General features: G+C 48.5%; 1 protein-coding gene across 3 annotated transcripts in view; it reads left to right on the top strand.

Moving 5' to 3' along the window:
- Zhx2 (zinc fingers and homeoboxes 2) overlaps positions 1 to 12,542 on the top strand; it is a 131,032-nt gene that overhangs the window by 109,276 nt on the left and 9,214 nt on the right. For all 3 annotated transcript variants that reach the window (XM_075960992.1, XM_075960993.1, XM_075960994.1), the window contains one exon: positions 8,893 to 11,595. In XM_075960992.1, the coding sequence (XP_075817107.1) occupies positions 9,093 to 11,591 (2,499 nt within the window). In that variant the 5' untranslated portion in view covers positions 8,893 to 9,092 and the 3' untranslated portion in view covers positions 11,592 to 11,595. The remainder of the gene's footprint in view (positions 1 to 8,892; positions 11,596 to 12,542) is intronic.

Raw genomic sequence — 12,542 nt, 5'->3', positions numbered from 1 at the left:
CTTTTCCTTCCTTAGGAACTTCAGGCCACAAACAGAAAAGTCAGGAATTGCCACCACCTTGACTCTAGACAAAAGAGTGGTGGAAAGGAAGAGACTTGGCTTAGCAGAAGCAGTATCACTAGCAAGCCCTTAGTAAATACAGAAATGCAGGGTCTGATCCAAATCTTCTGACCATAATCTCACACAGTTTGTAGATAAAGTTGGTGTCCCAGCTCTACTGCTTCACGCTCCTTCAACACCGACCACGCTCCCTAACCCCTCTGAGCATTGGTGCCCACACGGTCTTCAACACCGACCACGCTCCCTAACCCCTCTGAGCATTGGTGCCCACACGCTCTTCAGCACTGACCATGCTCCCTAACCTTTCTGAGCGCTGGTGTCCACATACTCTTCAATACCGACCACGCTCCCTAACCCCTCTGAGTGTTGGTGCCCACATAACATTTTAGAGATGTGAAACTCAGTCTTTGGCCTATACTGATCCTGTAGTAAATGTCTGTTGTCCTTGCTGGGGAAATGAGAATGGAAGAATCTAAATCTAGTGACGCCTGCATAGAAAAACCACACTGAATGAGAGAAAGCTCTAGATGGGAAAAAAAAAAATGAAACCCACTCAGCAACTATTCAAAGAAGCAAGGGAGCTGTGGAGCAAGGTGTTCGGCAACCACCAGGATCTTGGCTGTTTATTTTGGCTCTGTTAAGATGGCTCATCACCTGCTGGGTCTCAGAGGTCTTACCCCCATTGATCTCTCTTCCTGACAGCTCTGCCCTGACATTGCCCTGAGAACCCTCTGCCTCCTGAACCCTGCCTGAAAGGCTTTGTCCCTCTGCTCTCTGTAGAATCAACCCTGGGCTCCTTAGTGTCACTGTCTAACCCCCAAGCCTCCTTCCAGCCTAGAGGCTCATCCTTGTCATGCCCACCCCATCCACGCACCTTTACCGCTTACCAGCCTAGAAGGATTACAGTCATCAGATTGCAAACAGCTGTCTCATTCCTTTCCTGCACCTGGGAAGCGTACCCTCCCTCTTTTGGAGGCCTGCTCACTAGGGGAGGCTCCTGGTGCAGGGCCAAGGGCCCTAGGGCTGGATAGCGTCTGTTCAAATCCCCACTCCACTGAGAAGTGGCTGTATGCTCTTAGTCAAGACGCTCGCTCGCACTCCCTGGTCCCAGTTGCTTCACCAGTCATCGTGACGACTTCACAGAGTCACTATAGAGTCACCTAGAAGGTACTGAGACTTCCCACCAGTGGCAGTATCAGCAGCCTGTGCATGAAAAGGAAAAAGTTGCCCTCCCCTTGTGAAGCCTTTGTCTACACTTACCCACCCCGGCAACGTGAAATGGGAGCAGGTTTCACGGTTCCAAGTCTTCCTTTGCTTGTCTTCACAATGGCCGTGTGCTCCATCGCCATGATCTCGTGGAGAGAGTCCCTGTCTGTTCTGCTTTACCCTCTTTCCCTGCTCCCCTCTTCCACATGGCGAGCTCTGAAACTGTTCATTGAGAACCTCAGCACTGGAAACCATGCCTGCCATAGGCAGGTGCCGGCTCAGTCTGTCACTGGCTCTGACAAGTCACTTCTGTGACCACAAAAGGCTTCCAGGGGACAGAACCTAGCTCCGGTATTATGGGGTGAGCTGTGCTCGACCCCTAGACTTATATGTTGGGGTTTTAATAGCTGCTCAGAGTGCAGAGAAAGTCTTGATAAAGGCGATTGTTGTTAAGGGGGGTTATTAGGGTGAACTCTGACCCAGTGTGATGGTGCCCTTCAGTGAAGGGTGGTTTGCCTTGCAAACAGCTCTAATGAAATTTACTGGATCTCCTCTCTGCTCTGCTCTTCTCTTCCCATCCTTCTTGTTCTCCCCCCGCCCCCGCTCTCCGTCTTTTTCTGTGTTCTTTCTCTGTCTCTCTGCTTCTCTCTCTCTCTCTCTCTCTCTCTCTCACACACACACACACACACGCACACACGCACACACACACACAAGCAAGGACAGTTCACTGCTCTTTTAAAGCCAGGTGTCACTAGTATGCTGGGGGATATTTCTGTGCCCAGTTCAGGCCCTTAGGAAAGTCAAAGCCCACGACTCACCTGCCACCATTCTAGATGAGACTATCTCAACATGGATTTTATCTGTTTATTCATTTCTATTTTTTTAAGATTTATTTTTATTTCTGTGTATGCAAGCGAGCCTATATATGCACCACATGCATGCCTGGAGCCCACGGTGCAGAAAAGCATGTTGGAGGTCTGGAACTGGAGTTAACAGGTGTTTGTGGGCCACCATGAAGGTGCTGGAAACTGAACCTGGGTCCTCTGAGACAGCAGTAAGCACTCTTAACCTCTGAGCCATCCCTCCAGCCATCCCCCCCCCCATTCCTTTCTATTTTTGCCCAGTACACCTCAGGCTCTGCTCCGAACACTTTAGCTTCTGAGCCAGTGAGTACCAGGACACATGTGACAATCCAGACAGGTACCCCAAAGACTTGGATCTACAGCCCCCCATACTTTACTATGCCAGGATAATGCTTCCAAAGGCAGTGTTTCTTCAGTGTGACCTGAGAGATAATTCCCCAGAGGCTCCATATCTCAGGAACCCTCTCCAGCTTCATTCTTCCGCCTTCTGTTTTAATCTCCTCTGGCTCTTGTGCTTGCTTGCTGAGTGAGTTTTGGAAGCCAGAGCATGTGGTTCTGAACCACAGTTTTGGAACACAGAGAAACTTAGTGCCTATTTCATTACAATTGCCCTGATCTCGCAGGCTCACTTAGCAGATTAGAATCATTCTGATAGTTCCCATAGAAAGAGTCCTTTCTTCCCTGCACCCACTCCTGACTGTTGTCTCTGTTCTCGATAAGGGACGTCTCCTTTTGCTCCCTTTATTGGTAAAATGATAACTCAGATGCTCCAAGCCCCTGGCCAGTGGGTAAGAACTGAGCCCCATCCTGCTGTGTTTGCAGTGCCCATGAGGAATGCTGGAGACGTCCCCTTCCCATGTTCTTCCATAGCCTGGCACCCACACACGGCATGTACACGGACTTGTGCACACCCAGGCACACACTGTCGAACATTCCTGAGAGCGTTTTACCATAGCTTGCCACCCTATATAAAGCTGCAGCCCCCACAAAAGGCGTTTTGCCATTCTCACCAGAGCCATGACAGTCAAAGCCCAACCCTGCCAGTCCTAAGAAGCTAGGATCAGCCACCTGTCCTCAACAGGTTCATTCAAGAGACAATCGTGAAGAGCAGAGAAAGGAGACTTATTGGATGTAACTACACCAGGAAGAAGAACAAATAAAGAGATCCAATGACAACACCCTACTGTGCCCAAGCCCACCTCCAGAGCACTGACATGAAGTTCAGGTTTAAATAGAGGGCAAGGAGTACACACAGCTAATCGGTCCTGGTCAAGGTATGGGGCCACCCGCCATTGGCATATTTAACTCTTGCCTTTGGGTCTCTCCCGCAAGTTGTCAGCATTTAATGACAGCTCTTCCAAGGAAACAAGCCTTGCCTCTAACTGACACCAAGGCCTTGGCCTTTCTCTTCCTTTCTGTGGTACTAGAAGAAAGTCCCAATTCCTTAGGGTCCATTGTCTCGGTAGTCTCTAGCCAGTGAGATGTTATAGGCATGGATCAAAGTAGGATCTTGTGTGTCAGAACAAATAAGAAACAGAGACATTTTATTAAGAAATAGAAAACAAGCCAGGTGGGGTGGTGGTGACACATGCCTTTAATCCTAGCACTCCGGAGGCAGAGGCAGGCAGATCTTTGTGAGTTCAAGGCCAGTCTGATCTACAAGAGCTAGTTCCAGGACAGGCTCCAAAGCTATAGAGAAACCCTGCATCGAAAATAAATAGATAAATAAATAATAGAAAACATACCTGAGCCTAGAAAGAGGGCCAATGAGCTGGAGAAAGTGACAAGGTCAAAGTTGCACTCAGTTCCAGCCCGAAGACTGGTGGGGTTGTGCCGTCCCCCACATTTTGTGTCCTGTACTTTGCTGGCATGCACTCTATCCTTTCTACGTAGCCCTGATGGGGAGAGGCCTGTAGTTTTCTGCCAACTTGTTTCTTTCATGTCAGTCTTGATACCTCTCTCTCCTCACCCAACTCTCCTGCCACAGGGGGGTTATGGTGTAGCTCTTAGAAATATTTTCACTCCTTCCGGGACCGTTGGTTATAGCACAGCCCACAAGACTGCCCCAGTAATAGAAATGCCCTTTGGAGGTGAATATGATAACCACTCCCATGTGGTTCCTGAACACCCTCACTGAAATTAAGTCCAAAGAGCCATATATGGCTGATGGCTGCCATACTGAACACAGATACAGAGCAATACACAATCAACAAGTAAACGGGTAGCTGTGCCCTCAGTCACAAAGTAGACGGATATAATAGTGTTAGTTATTGCAGTGGGCTTTGAGGACAGCAAAACAGAGTGGAGACAAGGAGCAATGGGGAGGAGGTTCACTTGCAAGGAAGTGGCAGTCAGGAAAGCCCTCTTTGGGGGTGGAATGTTCTGACAGAGGCTCTGTGAGGAAAGTGACGCTCCTGGTGGAACAGCTGGAGTGTGTCAGCAGAGCAGAGAGGCCATGGGTCACAGCATGCCCAAGCTTGCAGGCGGTTACAAAACACTGGAGTGCACTGTGACGTGAAACCAGAGAAGCTGCAAAAACCACCCAGAGCCAGCTCTGATCTTAACACGTACCTCCCTCTGTTGCTCCACCAGAAGATTTGTGGTAGCTGTGGTTGGAATCCAGGCTAGAGAGAATAGCAGCTTAGCCCAGAGCTAAAAGGTGCCTTTGGACACTAGAGCTGATGGGACTGCCAGTGCCTTGGCTGTGTGGAGAAGGCCAGACGTGCTGGGCCCAAAAGAATGGTAGACCATTCATGGACTTGAACGTTCACATGCAGAGCACACGTTTGAGAGAACGGAACTCAAAGGGACATGGAGGCTGGAAAAAGCCAGTGTCCGTGTACAATGGGACCTTAGCAAGGCTTCAGCTCCAGCAGCCTCAAGGAGTTAGCCTTGGTCACCCATCCCAATAGGCCAATTAAAGAGACGAGTGATGACAAAAGGCAGAGAGAAATTGTAATCAACGTGTTGGGAAGAGCAAAATGGAAATAGTCTAGTGACCACAGGTCCATCTTCTTGATATGAGCTGTAGGTTTAAGAAGAGGGAGAACTGGGGCAAAAGGTGTGTGATTCAGTAGCCTTGGTCAAAGCGTCATCACACCCGTGATTGTCTGAAAGATGACAGAATAACAAATCCATCTCTCAATCACGGTTATGGTCACAACTCCTTCAGGACAATGTATCCAGCATGTAACCATAAGTCATTGTTCTCACTGTAGGATGGTCTGTCCTGCAGGATTTGCCATTCCTGGAATCCACGCTGACTGCAGCTTTAGGACAATGACTCTTTGTGCCTTAATCTTAAAGAAAGCTGAGACGGCTCGCAAGGGCAGGCATGTTGTGATGATGATCCTGCCTGGCAGAGTGAAGCGGGAGTCTGAATCAACGTGAGACAGACCCAGAACGAAGGCAGAGGTGTGCAGGGTCTTCCCCTCTTCAGCTACCTCTCCTGCCTGAGTCAGGAGTCAGTATTATCAGCTTCTCAGTGGCTATTGCAAGTATGGGCAGCAGAGGGACATGGTCACCCTCCACTCTGCCTTTCCCATGGCCTCTCCTTGATGCCACTCCTGAGGGACCTGCACCCACTGTTGGTGGCTTGTTCCAGCCTGAAAACACCAGTGTTCCAGTGTCAGAGAGATTGGGCTCTGGGGATCACTAGGGGGATGCTGGCTTTTTCCTGATTCCTGGGGCACTGGCCCTCTTCTGAGTCCTGCTCAGTTTGGTCCCTGAGCCCCCAGAATCTCAGAGTTGATTTTTTACATAAGTTTTTTACTTCTGCCCTTGAACCCTGTCCTAAGTGGGACCCAAAGGCCAATATGTCATCTCCTCTCTTCACTTCTCGCAGATGTCACTTGTCCCTAAATACCCTCTTCTCTGTTCTAAACATAATATCACACTGAAAGTAGCCACAAAGTGAAAGGCATTGCGATGCCGACAGTCACCCAGTCCAGTAGTTCCTTAGAGTTCTGGTGGCATGCCCTGCCTCCTAATAAGCAAATTGTGCCTGTGGCCCAAATTAATATTTGTTTAATGCATTTCCAATCAAAACTCTAATAGGGCTGTATTTTTGCAATTGATTATGATTTATGGAATAATCAAAATAACCAAGAAAATGTTCTAGGGAGAAAAAAAAAGAGGGACAAGAAAGAGCCACTCACTCTGCTGGATATTAACCTGTGCTCCACACATCTAAAAGGAAATTAACAGCAAGCCCCAGTAGCCAGCCAAATGCGCAGACTGGGCAACCGGGAGCTATCTGTAGTAAATGTCAAGTGTAGTGTGTGGTGTGGGTGGTTTCTTACGCCCTAGTGAGGACGGTTCACATAACGCATGATGCTGAGATAATGGGGAACACATGAGGAGAAACGACTGACTTAACTCTGTACTAACTCGAGAGCACTATACTTAACTCAGGATAAACTCAGTACTAGAGACTTAAATGTAAAACAACAACAACCAAAAAACCATTAAGTTGGCAGGACATGGTGGTACAATGCCTATAATGCCAGCACTTAGGGACCTAGGGAAGGAAGGCAGCTGGAAGTTTGAGGCAGGCCTAGGCTACATAGCAAGGACCAGGTCAACCTTGACTAAATAACAAAGCCCTATCCTAAAAAGCAAAAACAAAGAAAATTAAGCCAAAAGTCTCTAAAGGAACCATAGATCTATTACTAGGATATGATATGATTTGAGTAAATGAGCTACATGCAAAAAGAGAAAACATGGATTAATATGCTTACCTAAAAAATGGAATTTCCAAATATGAAAGAAGCCACAAGAGGAAAAAGTTATAAATTTGCTATCTAAAATTGAAGATTTCTACATGTTAAACATACAAAAAGTAATCTCAAAACAGCTAGAAGGTAGACTTTTTAAAATTGCAGCAGGTGTAATAAAGCATTTTTACAAATTAGTAATAAAACCCCAGAGCACCACACTATGAAAGTGACATAAACAGGCAAGTCACAGAAGAGAGGCTCTAAATGGCCCGGAAGCCCTTGGAGACAACGCAGCTTTCCTAGTAATCAAACCCACAGAAGTGGGTGAGGGAGACGGCCGAGTGGGCACAGCACCGGCTGTGTTCAAAGTCCCCAGAACCCACGTACGTCCACACATGGTAGTACATGTCTGTGATCTCAGCACTCCTATGGAGAGATGGAAGACAGAAACTGGGGAATCCACAGAAACTCCTAACCAGCTAGTCTGTCACAGGTATTAGTCAACAAGACACCCTGTCTCAAGCAAAGTAGACATTGAGGAGCCAACACCTGAGGTCTATACACACTCAGATAGATAGATGATAGATAGATAGATAGATAGATAGATAGATAGATAGATAGATAGATAGATAGACAGACTCTGAGTGCTATGCACATTCAGTGGCACTTGCACACCTACACACACACACACACACACACACACACACTGGGCAGCAGAGGAGAGGGAGGTTTTCTATTTTAAAGCCTAGGGGCTGAAGAAATGGCTCAGCAGTTAAGAGCACTGGCCTTCTGCAGGATCAGGGTTTGGTGTTTAGCATCCACTTTAGGTGGCTCACAACTGCCCATAACTCCAGCTCCAAGAGATCTGATGCCCGCTTCTGACCTCTGCAGGCACACCCAAATACATACCTATAAACAAAATTAATCTTTTTTCTAAGTCATGGAATCATATTGAAATAGTTCCCCTATCTAATGGCCCAGACCTTCTGGGGCAGCTCCTTGTGTAAGCTGAGTTGGGAATCAGACCTTCTCGGGCATGGCCAGAGGGAAGGCCATCTGAGGCAAACATGTAGTCATGCGAACCGTTTCTAAGCCCGTGTCCAAAGGTGGTTTATTACAGCTCACAGTGAGCCAACCGTGATGGCACATGCCTGTGATCCCAACACTCAGAAGGCTGAGACAAGAGAATCAAGACTTCAAGGCCAACCTAGGCTGCACAGGGAGGACAAGACCAGCCTGGACTATTGGAGAGACCCTGTCACAAAGAAACAAAAGAAGTGCCACACCTCTATAATGTAATATCATGTTGTCCCTTTGAACGGAAATGGGGTACCGTTTGAGAGAAACAAGGAAAGTACGGTGTTTGGGTTGGTGGCTTACATTATTCTCCTTTATTTCTTTCCCTACATTTTGTATACTCTTGTGCTTTTATGATAAGAAGTGATATGCCCATATTCCTTTTTCCCTGTTATTTGTTTGAGTTTTGGTTTTGTTGTTTTGGTTTTTTTAAAAAAAAAAAAACACACAATCTCACTATAAAACCCAAGCTAGCCTGGAACTCAAACTCATGATCTTCGTGCCTCAGCCACCTGAGTGTGTAGATTACAGACATGTGTCACACCGCTAGGCTGTCTTATCCACCTCCTAATGCCATGGAAACCCGTCTGCAGGCCCCAGTTAGGAGTCTAGCTTCTGATGTCCCGTAAATAAAAAGCAACTTGCAACACCTGACTTGCCCTCTGCGCCCGGCTCTGCACTTCTGAAGATCCCGCTGTCTTTGTTCTCTTTCTGTAACTTTGTGTGTCTGAACATGGAGCCCCCAACCTTGTTTGCTTGCTGTCATTTCCCTTCTTCCCGGAGAAAAGAAGAGAAGACCGACTTTCTTGTGTCTAACTCCCGCCCGCCTGCCATCAGTGCTTACGTGTATGTTTGATTTGGTGCCAGTTGGGGGGGGGGGGGTCATGAGAACAAGTCTGAAAAAAAAAATGCTGGTTTCTTTTGCATTGCGAAGAGTCGCTGATTCCAGCTTTGTTCTTGTCCCCCAGACATGAAGCTGCCTGGTGTGCTCAGAGATTGGTACGGCTACGATTATCTGTGCTGAAATCATCCTGAAAACTTCATCCGAAGACTTCAGCATTAAAGGGAAGCCAAAGGCATTTGAGAGGGAATAAAGCCAAAAGTCAAGAGCTTCACTGTCCCGTCCCTACCCACTCCAAAAAGACATCATTGCTCACACGCAGGCAACATGGCAAGCAAACGGAAATCTACAACTCCATGCATGGTCCGGACATCACAGGTAGTAGAACAAGATGTGCTGGAGGAGGCAGACAGGGCCAAAGACAAAGGAATGGGCATGCCACAGTCCGACGTGGCCAAGGACGGCTGGGCAGCAGAACCTGAAAACTCGTCCAAAGAAAATGAAGTAGTGGAGGTGAAATCTATGGGGGAAAACCAGTCCAAAAAACTCCAGGGTGGTTATGAGTGCAAATACTGCCCTTATTCCACACAGAATCTGAATGAGTTCACAGAACACGTCGACATGCAACACCCCAACGTGATTCTCAACCCCCTCTACGTGTGTGCCGAATGTAACTTCACAACCAAAAAGTATGATTCCTTATCTGACCACAACTCCAAGTTCCATCCAGGGGAGACCAACTTCAAGCTGAAGCTGATTAAGCGCAATAATCAAACTGTTCTGGAACAGTCCATTGAGACCACCAACCACGTTGTGTCCATTGCTACTGGTGGTCCTGGGGGTGGTGACCATGACCCCGGGGTCTCCGTGGGTAAAATCCCCATGATGAAGACAGGAAAACCGAAGGCAGATGCCAAGAAAGTGCCCAAGAAGCCTGATGAAGTTGCCCCCGAAAACCACATGGAAGGGACTGCCCGCCTGGTGACGGATACCGCTGAGATCCTGTCCAGACTTGGAAGTGTGGAACTCCTTCAAGATTCACTGGGACACGTCATGCCTTCTGTACAGCTGCCACCAAATATCAACCTTGTCCCCAAGGTCCCCGTCCCTCTGAATACTACCAAATACAACTCTGCCCTGGACACAAACGCCACCATGATCAACTCCTTCAACAAGTTCCCTTACCCCACCCAGGCTGAGCTCTCCTGGTTAACAGCTGCCTCCAAACACCCGGAAGAGCACATCAGAATCTGGTTTGCCACCCAGCGCTTAAAACATGGCATCAGCTGGTCCCCAGAAGAGGTGGAGGAGGCCCGAAAGAAGATGTTTAATGGCACCATTCAGTCAGTACCCCCGACCATCACTGTGCTCCCAGCTCAGCTGGCTCCCACAAAAATGTCACAGCCCATCCTCCAGACGGCTCTGCCATGCCAGATCCTTGGCCAGCCCAGCCTGGTGCTGACCCAAGTGACCAGCGGCTCGACGACCGTCTCTTGTTCCCCCATCACACTTGCCGTAGCTGGAGTGACCAACCATGGTCAGAAGAGACCTTTGGTGACTCCCCAAGCTGCCCCTGAGCCGAAGCGTCCCCACGTCGCCCAGGTGCCAGAACCTCCACCCAAGGTGGCCAACACCCCGCTCACCCCAGCTAGCGACCGCAAGAAGACCAAGTTGCAGATTGCGCACCTCAAGGCAAGCTTTTTACAGAGCCAGTTCCCTGACGATGCTGAGGTCTACCGGCTCATTGAGGTGACAGGCCTTGCCAGGAGCGAAATCAAGAAGTGGTTCAGTGACCATCGGTACCGGTGTCAGAGGGGCATCGTCCATATCACCAGCGAATCCCTTGCCAAAGACCAGATGGCCGTCACAGGCACCCGACACGGTCGCACCTATCACGTGTACCCAGACTTTGGCCCCCAGAAGTTCAAAGAGAAAAGCCAGGGACAGCTGAAAACCCTGGAAGACAGCTTTCTGAAAAGCTCTTTTCCCACCCAGGCGGAAGTGGAGCGGCTGAGGGTGGAGACCAAGCTGAGCAGGAGGGAAATCGACTCCTGGTTCTCAGAGAGGCGCAAGCTTCGAGACACCATGGAGCAGGCCGTCTTGGATTCCATGGGGTCTGGCAAAAAAGGCTCAGATATGGTAGCCCCCAATGGTGCTCTCTCTCGACTTGACCAGCTCTCCGGTGCCCAGTTCGCTGGTTCTCTGCCCAGCCCTTCATCAGCAATGATACAAAACCAAGAACAGGTTCACCTGCTGAGGAGCACTTTCGCGAGAACCCAGTGGCCCACTCCTCAGGAGTACGACCAGTTGGCAGCCAAGACCGGGCTGGTCAGAACTGAGATTGTGCGCTGGTTCAAGGAGAACAGATGCCTACTAAAAACTGGGAGTCTGAGTTGGCTGGAGCAGTACCAGAAGCATCACCTGTCAGATGCCGTATCAAGAAAAGTGGCCAAACACGTCGCTGAGAGCCCAAAGAATGGAGGTGAGGTGGCTCAACATTATGCCAGGGACCCCAAAGCACTTGGTGAACAGGACTCCGACAAGCTGGTCCCCAGGGTGAAAGTAGGTGACGAGCAAGTCAAGGACTGTGTGGCAGGCAAGCCCTCGGAGGCCACCTCAGACAGATCGGAGGGCAGCAGCCGAGATGGCCAGGGCAGTGAGGAGAACGAGGAGTCTGGCATCGTGGACTTTGTGGAGGTGACGGTCGGAGAGGAGGACGCCATCTCAGAGAAGTGGGGGAGCTGGAGTCAGAGAGTCGCAGAAGGGACAGCAGACCAAGCGGACTCCGACTCGGACAGCGCCCCTGCAGAGGCTGGCCAAGCCTAGACAGGTAATCCTGCCTGTTTACTTCAAAGAATGGGGAAGTGCAGATTTACCCTTTTAAAAAAAAAAAAATTGGCCCAGATAATGTAGACAGGGATTCCAAGATGCTGACTCAGACAATGTACTTTTTTTCATTACTATATTAATTGTCCATATATGTTGATAAAAATCATCCAGATATGTCATTGGCATGGTATAGTCAAGTATTTCTTATCAGAAACACCAGAGACTAGAGCATTTCAGATTTCAGATTTTTTTTTCAGAATTTGGAACATTTGAACATATAATGGGGTGTGCTGAGGGCTGGGACCCTAGTCTGAGTCTGAAAATATTTATGTTTCATGTTTACGCTATACGCAGAGACCAAAGGTAACTCCAATGTGATAGTTTTCATGATTTTGCGCATGCTTGAAACATCGTTTTGTGGTGTGGCATCCCCTCCTCACATCATGCTGGCATTGGAAAGTTTCAGATTTCAAAGTATTTAGTGGTTTAGAATTTCAGATTCGGGATGTCCGACTTAGGCTTATCATGTATATGTATCACGTACGGTGTGTTGGAAATACAGATCCCATAATGGAATGGCTCGGTGGAGCTCATCTGCATATGACTACCTCAGACACACTTGTCAGCTTCTTTGGGGTAGCAAGTAAGTTCTTTGTCAAGGTTCTTTGACGAAAAGATGAAATAAATAGGGCTTGATAATCCTGTACCCTCGTTTGTCCAGGTAGTTTGTCAGGGCATCTCGGAGGGGATGCCCTGCTGCCTGGACCTGTTTGGACACCAGCCTTCGGGCGTGTTCACACGAGTCTTTTCAGACTGTTAGACCAACACACCCTCTGTGTGTATTATGGTCACGGTTGGGGAAAAAAGAAAAAGAAAAGAACAAGGAGTAAGGGGGTGTGTGTATCTTTTCTTTCATTGTCTTTTTGTTTTATTTCACATTTGCTGAAT

The sequence above is a fragment of the Microtus pennsylvanicus genome, chromosome 2, assembly GCF_037038515.1.
Source record: "Microtus pennsylvanicus isolate mMicPen1 chromosome 2, mMicPen1.hap1, whole genome shotgun sequence".
Classification (NCBI taxonomy): domain Eukaryota; kingdom Metazoa; phylum Chordata; class Mammalia; order Rodentia; family Cricetidae; genus Microtus; species Microtus pennsylvanicus.
Note: the sequence above shows the minus strand (reverse complement) of the source record. Positions and strands in the feature narration are given on the sequence as shown.